Source organism: Gossypium raimondii, chromosome 11 (genome assembly GCF_025698545.1).
Source record: "Gossypium raimondii isolate GPD5lz chromosome 11, ASM2569854v1, whole genome shotgun sequence".
In the NCBI taxonomy this organism is placed as follows: domain Eukaryota; kingdom Viridiplantae; phylum Streptophyta; class Magnoliopsida; order Malvales; family Malvaceae; genus Gossypium; species Gossypium raimondii.
The window spans coordinates 2,666,776-2,674,818 of NC_068575.1; the positions used below are offsets into that span (position 1 = coordinate 2,666,776).

At 33.0% G+C, this 8,043-nt stretch overlaps 1 protein-coding gene across 5 annotated transcripts; it reads left to right on the top strand.

Annotated features, from left to right (window-relative positions):
- Positions 1-249: 249 nt before the first annotated feature.
- Positions 250-7,718, top strand: LOC105761570 (hydroxymethylglutaryl-CoA lyase, mitochondrial). 5 transcript variants are annotated; one of them, XM_052624319.1, is made up of 10 exons: positions 288-445; positions 1,290-1,407; positions 1,487-1,616; positions 1,752-1,931; positions 2,307-2,387; positions 2,468-2,631; positions 5,240-5,376; positions 5,915-6,030; positions 6,723-6,969; positions 7,543-7,718. In XM_052624319.1, the coding sequence occupies exons 2-9, from the start codon at positions 1,325-1,327 to the stop codon at positions 6,966-6,968; spliced, it is 1,137 nt and encodes a 378-aa protein (XP_052480279.1). In that variant the 5' UTR covers positions 288-445; positions 1,290-1,324; the 3' UTR covers position 6,969; positions 7,543-7,718. The 5 variants fall into 5 exon arrangements, with proteins under 5 accessions (XP_012434875.1, XP_052480279.1, XP_052480277.1 ...); XM_052624317.1 differs by lacking the exon at positions 7,543-7,718 and adding an exon at positions 7,189-7,432 and having other exon boundaries at positions 289-445; XM_012579421.2 differs by lacking the exon at positions 7,543-7,718 and having other exon boundaries at positions 250-327; positions 6,723-7,182.
- Positions 7,719-8,043: the final 325 nt, after the last annotated feature.

The window sequence follows — 8,043 nt, forward strand, 5'->3', positions numbered from 1 at the left end:
GGTTGGTTTAATGGAAGTTAATTGCTAATATTATTGACCAATTATGAATTTTCATCAAGTCAACGGTAAAACCCGAATTAAACACTAAAACGTTAACACAATTACCTTTGGGTACCAAACTATATAAGTATTGTCAAATACAAGTACCAAATTGAATAAAAAAACATATATACCATATTAGAAAAAAAATATCAAATTATATATTAAGCTAATGGATTGGGCCAATTTTGGGCTTAGATGTTCAACCGACCTGGGACTGAAGACAATTAGATAAGAATTTAGACTTCTATTTCGTCCCTGTCAGCCTTCTCTCTCTGTCATCAACAGGTATTTTTTTGTTTAATTATTTTAAAAATCCAAAGTGTTTGTTGAAGCATCCATTGTTGAAGACTCTCGAAGTGCTTGTACAGAAATTGTTCGTATAATTATATTTTTTTTCTCAATTGTAAGTGGTTTTTAAAAAATTCTTTATGGTGTTCAGTTGTTACTTTTGAACTGCGATTTTTTTATTTATTCAAACTAGAGTAAATTCATAGTGTTTTTGTTGATTAAGTTATGCGAATGGATCAAATTGTTATTATATTTAGTTATTGAGGTAAGTTTGTGCTACTATTAATTTCAGTGAATTTTGGAATTTATTTTCTTATATACAATCTCAATAAGATTCCTGAAGGGTTGATTAGGTTTAATTATACGTTTGATATAAGAAACTTAGCATCTAGTAGCTTACAAATTTTAATAACTATTTAGTTTTGTTAGCTGTTTTAAAATTTAGCTTTGTTTGAATTAGTTTAGTGGTTATAATTTTGGTAGTAATAGATAATAATCTTTTGTGTATCAATTGGGGATTTGAAACCTATAAAACACTGAGTTTTGATTTAATTGTAAACTTTTGTTTGGTGACAATTGAGTTGTGACTCATTTGATTCTCTGTAAAAATGTATCAGGTTGGTATTTAGATGGTTCAAAATAGTCTTTTAGTTTCCAGCCTTCCGCTCATCTATGGGATTTAACCCAGCAAACTGTGCCTTATGTTAGCTTTACATGTTTTGAACTGCTTTGTTTTCTTTTTTAGGCTATGGGTTTTGGAGGATGTTTGGGTTGCGATTCAAATATTTACTTGTCATTCAATTAGTTTATTACTTTTGTATTTTCTAATAGATTCTAATCAAAACAACCGTTTTGAGATACAAATGAGAAAAAAAATATAGTCTCTTTATATTACTACTATGCACTAAAATTCAACTAGTACAATAATTGCTTTCATTGTCTCTCTGCAACTAATTCAGGTGGGTGGATATTTGCTTGGAAAATAATAATTGAAATGATAGCGGCAAGGCGACTTGATAAGATATCACGGCTGATGGGAAGCAGAGCCACCCCTTCTGCTTTTCTCAAAGCTTTTAAGTAGGTGCTTACATTAGTTTTCGGTTTCCATTCTTATAGTCTGTAAAAAAGTAGTATTATTGTTCTCTTTTGATTGCAGTAAGGAGTCATTGCTTTGGACTGAATCTTTGAACCCTAAAGTTAGGTTACTTGGTAACGACGATGGTGATGCTGTCCGTTTTTCAACATATCATTACAGCTCCAACAGCAATCATAGTCCCACAAATAAGGTCAATTGAAACTTCTACCTTTTTTGTGTGTATTTTGGTATGATTTTTTTATTTGTTTTCGTTTGGTTTTTTTTTCTTTTTCAATTTTGTCTATTCTTGCTACTTATTCTACATGGTCTGTAAACTACACCCTAGGTCTTAAGAAACCTTCCAGCACATGTGAAGATAGTGGAGGTTGGGCCAAGGGATGGATTGCAAAATGAAAAGGAAATTGTACCTACCTCCACAAAGGTCCAGCTAATAAAAATGTTAGTTTCTTCAGGGTTGACTGTTGTCGAGGCCACAAGTTTTGTCTCACCAAAATGGGTTCCACAGGTTAGTGTGCCTTTGTGTGATTCATGCCAGGCAATCAACATTTGTGCAAGTAATGGTTTAATTTGGTTGTAGAGTTCTGTGTATCCTCTTGATTCATGATTCTGCATTTTGCACCTTTTGTTTTTCCAATCTCTAATGTTTGTGGTAGTCTATAGCTCATGCTTTGTTAATCATAAGTGGTTTGCTTTTATTTTTTATCCTTAAACCTCTATGGTATGATACTCATCATTTTTTTTGTCATTTTTAAAATGTATGTATTTTATTCAGTGGACTTTAGGATAAATTATTGTCATGCTCATCTTTCAATGGTGCCTGCTGCAAAAAGGAAAAAGAAAAAAAACTGCCATCCTAAGCTAATTCATAATTGAATTACAGCTGGCAGATGCAAAGGATGTAATGGATGCAATCCGGAATATTCAAGGAGCCCGATTTCCAGTATTAACTCCCAACCTTAAAGTAAGCTATCTCTAATGGAGAAAAACATTTCTGTTGAGAAATTGTGCGAATTTGTTGATAAGATAAAATGTTTTCCTTAGGGTTTCGAAGCTGCTGTTTCAGCTGGAGCCAATGAAGTGGCCATCTTTGCCTCAGCTTCTGAGTCTTTTTCCAAGTCAAACATAAATTGCAGCATCGAAGATAGTCTTGCTCGTTTTAGAGATGTTGTTTCTGCTGCTAGAGAGATCTCACTTCCAGTTCGAGGGTATGTTCTCTGAATAATGAAGGATTGACTAAACTTACTTTTTTCTTTCTCTCTTTTGGGGGGGTTGGGTATTGGGGGAAGTAAGGTATAAACTAGCTTCATTTTCACTGCTGAACTATAATAATTTGGTTTTCATGTCTGAAGTGCTCTAGAAATTCCCTAGTTTCTATATGCATTATACTTATATTTATTTATGGATAAAGAAAAAAATTTGAAAATCAACTTGAAAGCCGAAGAGATTTGAATGAAATGCCTGTTTCTTTGAAGTCCTTATGAAGAGATTTTGTACTTTGTATATTTTGTAATCTAAAAGTTATTTTTTAGTATACCAATTCAATCTCATTTCTTACGCTCTTGGTACCTTTATTGTTTTCATCTCCATGGGCTCTTTTTTGTGTTTACTTTTTGGGGGTTGAAATGCCTAATGATTGTTATAAAGAATGGAGATTTGAATGGTGTTCCTTGTTGAAGTTTGATTACTTATTGAGCTCCAAAGGGCACCACATGCGATAAACAGTTCTATATTGAATATGAAGGCATAAATACAATCTTTGCCTGCATGAACAAAAAAAACCCGAAAGCTGAAACATTATGTCGGAAGATTTTTCTTCTTCCCTAAAGATAAGAAATGAGGTTAGTTCCCTTTCTTTTTTCCTCATAGGCCAGAAAGGTGGTGAGGGAGGTAAAACATAAGAGGTTTAAGAGTTGAGATAAAATGAATTCCCTCATTTGTTAAATTGTAAGATGACTTCCAACTTAAAAGCGATAAGCAAAAGGCAGAGAGGTACTTGTTATGTTTGTGTGTTGTTTACCCCCAATTTAACAGACTTGAGTTCTTTTATCTCCACTCTAATGCTCCTCTCACATGTAGGGAAAATGACCCTATTATCTTATGATACATGAAGTTTTAACTTTATGTGGTAGCATGGGTCTTGACGCATCATCCAAATTTGAACTATTGTCTTCAGTTTTTTCTTTCATAGGAGGAAAGACTTCTTGCTTCTTTCATGTGGTATTGGCTATTTGATTAGGCTTCTTTTCATGTAGCCCCAACTTTAGTAAAAATTTGAATATTTTTCTGCATGGTATTTCTTTGGACTTTGCAAAGAATTAAGATTCTGCAGAATTGGCGGCAGTCTGAATGACACCTTTTTTACCCTAAATGAAGAAAATGTTAGAATTTGTTGGGTAAATGTAGACATTTTAATTGGGACAGTACTGTGATGGCTTTTGATTAGTACTTTTAATTGTGATGTTGAGGAATACTTTGAAGTATCACATGCAAGTTGCAAAATAACTTGAATGTTGGTGGAAGAGACCTTGATTTCTGGCCTTACTAATTTTTTAGTTTGGCATTAGTTTTGATCACTCAAAAGTCCGAACTGATGAATTGTAATAAAATTGCAAACAAATGTTTCCTTCAAATATACATTTTAGCAAGAGGACCAGTCTATCAAGCGCACATAAAAAGTGTAAAGTGTACATTTTTGCTTATATTGTGCCCCAGAGTCATTTCTCCCTTTTGAATTTGCCTTTAGAATTTTTTTAATCATCTTAAAGCATTATATCCTGAATAAGTTCTTAATAATATCTACCATAGCACTGTTACCATGCAAGTTCCAGTCATTGTTAGTATCCTCCCTAATGATGACACTATTTAAAGTTTTCTATTACATTTGATGGCTTATATATCAAACAAGCACGAGGATAAGTAAAATGTGGAGGGATGAATTTTGTGCATATTTGTTGTTTTGTTGGTTTTGCATTGACTTAATTGAGTATTGATGAGATGAACATAACCAGTTAACACGCTATTCTAGTTCATGCTGAAATGAATCTGTTCTGAAATGAGTGAGGACTTTAAGTTACTTGTAACTGAAAAATCCAACTTTGAGGACACCCAGTTCAGTCTAACTGCTAAGAAACATCTACAAAGTCTATAAGTTGAACTTAATATTGTATAGATGTCAAGTTGCAGAACTTCAGTCATATGTACGAGTATTTATATGTCAAGTAATGCTTGACAGAAATTATTAGATGGTGTGGATATTGTTGTGTTGGATTAAGTGTAATTGATGACTGTGTAATTTAGTGAATCCCTAGAATGAAAAGGGCAAATCCTAAATCAGATTTATTTTAATGAAAATGAGCCTTGGATCCTCCTTTTCATTTGTTCTTCAGGCAATAATCTTATGAATGTTGTTTTCTTGTTTGTTGTTTTAAAATTTGCTCTAAGTAGTTCTAGAGTCATCGTTGATTCAAGATTTATGGTTGCTTACTGTGTTATATCTCTGGTGATTGCTTTTTAAAGAATTATTTTAAGGGTAATTATTTGAAACACATGGTTACAAATGTGGCAAGTGCTCATTTGTTTATGTATATTATTATTTTTTTACTATTACCTAGATGAAACATGTCACACCCTAAACTTGCTTGTGGAATCCAAAAAACTTCACAGGCTGTGTATAAGATAATTTTTCTTATTTTAATTAGAATTTCTTGCAAAGAATTGTCACTGGTTTGAAACTTTTTTTATTAGCAAAAAGCTTTAATTCCTTCCCCCTTCCCTGTGTTGATTCACCCTCTTAACACTTTCTGGTCTTCTCAGATATGTATCATGTGTCGTTGGCTGCCCAGTGGAAGGAATAGTGCCTCCATCAAAAGTAGCATATGTGGCTAAACAGCTCTTTGATATGGGTTGCTCAGAAATTTCCCTTGGTGATACAATTGGTGTTGGTACACCTGGTAATTTTCAAGTTACCTTCTGTTAGTAAGTCTTCACCGTTATTACATACACCATTAGGCAGCCCTTACATACACCATTTATTGACGGAGATTAGTTCGAGGAGACACATATCTAGATGAATGTATCTGTTCTGATAATGAGACAAGTGTGGATAGTAATGAATGTAGAGATGTTTTGGTTTCTCTTTTCATTGGACGTGGTGTGCAAGACTGCTATACTGCTGTTCTCACTTGGAAAACCTTTTGGAGCTTTTCTTCCGTGCCAAATGGATCTTTAACTTGATCTTATCTTATCCTCCTTAAAACCCTTTGATCTGTATGGAGGATTCCCATTTTTCATCAGTTGAACAGTGGGCACCATTTTTTATATGCATAGGGTGATCCACCCTTAGCTTGATTTCTACTAAGCTTGTATTTTGTTAAGCCATATTAGAAATCATAAACTTTCAACTTAATTTTGGTCTATGTGCTATTATTTCGTAGTTGTTCAGTTTTGACTTCGATTTCAGCTTCTCCTCTTTGTTTCATCTTGGTGCAGGTACTGTCATTCCAATGCTTGAAAATGTTATGAATGTTGTCCCAATCGATAATCTTGCTGTCCACTTTCATGACACTTATGGGCAAGCTCTGTCTAATATCTTAACATCACTCCAAGTAAGCAGTCCTCGTTTTCCTTCTGTTCACAGTAAGCTGCATTTCCTTCTTTAGACTTGTCAATTGGATGGGTCGAATTGGTTCTCGATCAGGTCAATTTGGATTTTAATTTTTTTTTCAAGATGGTTTTCGAGTTCTAGTCATCTCATTTTCAAATCGTTTCAGATTTGAGGTTTGGGTTTCTCGAGTCTGGCCATTATGGGCTCAGATCATTTATTGCTTTGTCATTTAGGTTAAAGTCATTTTGGTTTTGAGCTTGGGCTATTTTAGGTTTGGGTCAATTCAGGTTCAGACAGTTGAGTTTTTATTGTTAAATCGGGTTGGATTGGGATTAGGTTAGGGTCAGAACTGACAGGTCTACCTTATTTGCATGTTGAGTTTCTGCACCACTTTGGTTAGCAAGTGGTTTTCACTAATGCGTCTAACACTGGGAAAAATTTGACTATATATATTCGAAAACCTTTACCCTCAAACATTATCGCTATACGTAGATCTCGATTTATACTTCTTCTCTATTCGGACATATTTCAGCCAATATTCTATGATCTACGGCTAAAATTTTTCGAAAGTCCCATGTTTTTCCTAGTTATACCCGTCCAACATCATTGCTTGATAAAACATTATAAAGCTATCCATCTTGTAACCCAAATTGTAAAATCAGCAGATATTCTAGTAATGTTTTCTCTTAACAGATGGGGATCAGGACCGTGGATTCATCAGTTTCCGGTCTCGGAGGTTGTCCATATGCTAAGGGTGCTTCAGGAAATGTTGCCACCGAGGATGTGGTTTACATGCTCAATGGGCTTGGGATAGAGACAAATGTCGATCTCGAAAAACTCTTGTTGGCCGGAGATTTTATATGCAAGCATTTGAGGCGGCCACCTAGTTCGAAGACAGCAGTTGCGTTGAGCAGTAAGAAGGCTAACTCCAAGCTTTAAGGTACAAACCATAAAATACTTCTCATGCTGTAAAAGGCCAAGATATGCATCTAATCCTTATACTTCAGTAAAATTCGAAATTTAATCCTTGTACTTAAAATATTAAAATTAACATTAACTAATATTGACGGAAAATTCTATTGATGTTAATAATTGAACTATGATGTTTTAAATCGAATTTAAATATAGGGACTAAATCTTGAATATTGTTAAACTACAGGGATTGATGGCCATATAAATGTAATAGGCAAAAGAATCTTGAGGAGACCTCTTTTTGTTTGTTTGTAGTTGTCATGAATATTTAATATGATAGAAAAATAAGTTTTTTTTAATATTAATTGATTACTGATATTTTTACAATTTAAAAAAGAAAAGAGGGTGATAAATATGTAGAACAAAAAGTCAACACGTAGCTGTAGTATTTTATTTTTAGACTGTTTAATTAAGATATAAAACGTTTTTCATATGATGCTACAAAATTGCCATTACTTACAAACGTTGATCATGTTGTATGCAGTTTTTACGTTATCATATTTACTTGTCCTTTGAAAATATTTGTGATTGTGATTTATAGGTGGACTGCAAATTAGAAAATGAAACTAAACACAATATAATATACGAACTTTGATTTTATATAGTTGTATGTGTAAGTTTTTATTTGATTTAAGTTTCATGAATCACTAATAATACTGTTGTTGATGTAAATATTGTTTTATATTTATGTATTGCGTAAATAAATAATTATATTTATGTACGGTTGAATTACTTAAAAGAAAATGCTTTTTTTTTGAAAAGTAATTTGATTTTGAGTAGATTATATTATTTGAGTAACGCCTGCGAGTTTCAAATGATGAATATATTTTGGATCTAAGTTGATCTGACGGTCAGTATTTTAGATCAGAGAAAAAAAGTGTTTGAATTTTGATTCGAAAATTCATGATGTCAAAGTTACTTCAAGAAAAAAATGTTTGAATTAGTGCAGTCAATGCAAATAGAGAAAGTCATATAATATTATTTTTAAATTTTTGCTTAAATAAATACTTTTGAATAATTTAATCGATAAATTGTATTTTTG

Bases quoted from the DNA above. Each gene is read 5' to 3' on its own strand.
- LOC105761570 (XM_012579421.2), top strand. From the start codon at position 1,325: ATGATAGCGGCAAGGCGACTTGATAAGATATCACGGCTGATGGGAAGC. The intron at 2,632-5,239 runs GTATGTTCTCTG...TGGTCTTCTCAG, and splicing joins ATCTCACTTCCAGTTCGAGG to ATATGTATCATGTGTCGTTG. The intron at 6,031-6,722 runs GTAAGCAGTCCT...TTCTCTTAACAG, and splicing joins ATATCTTAACATCACTCCAA to ATGGGGATCAGGACCGTGGA.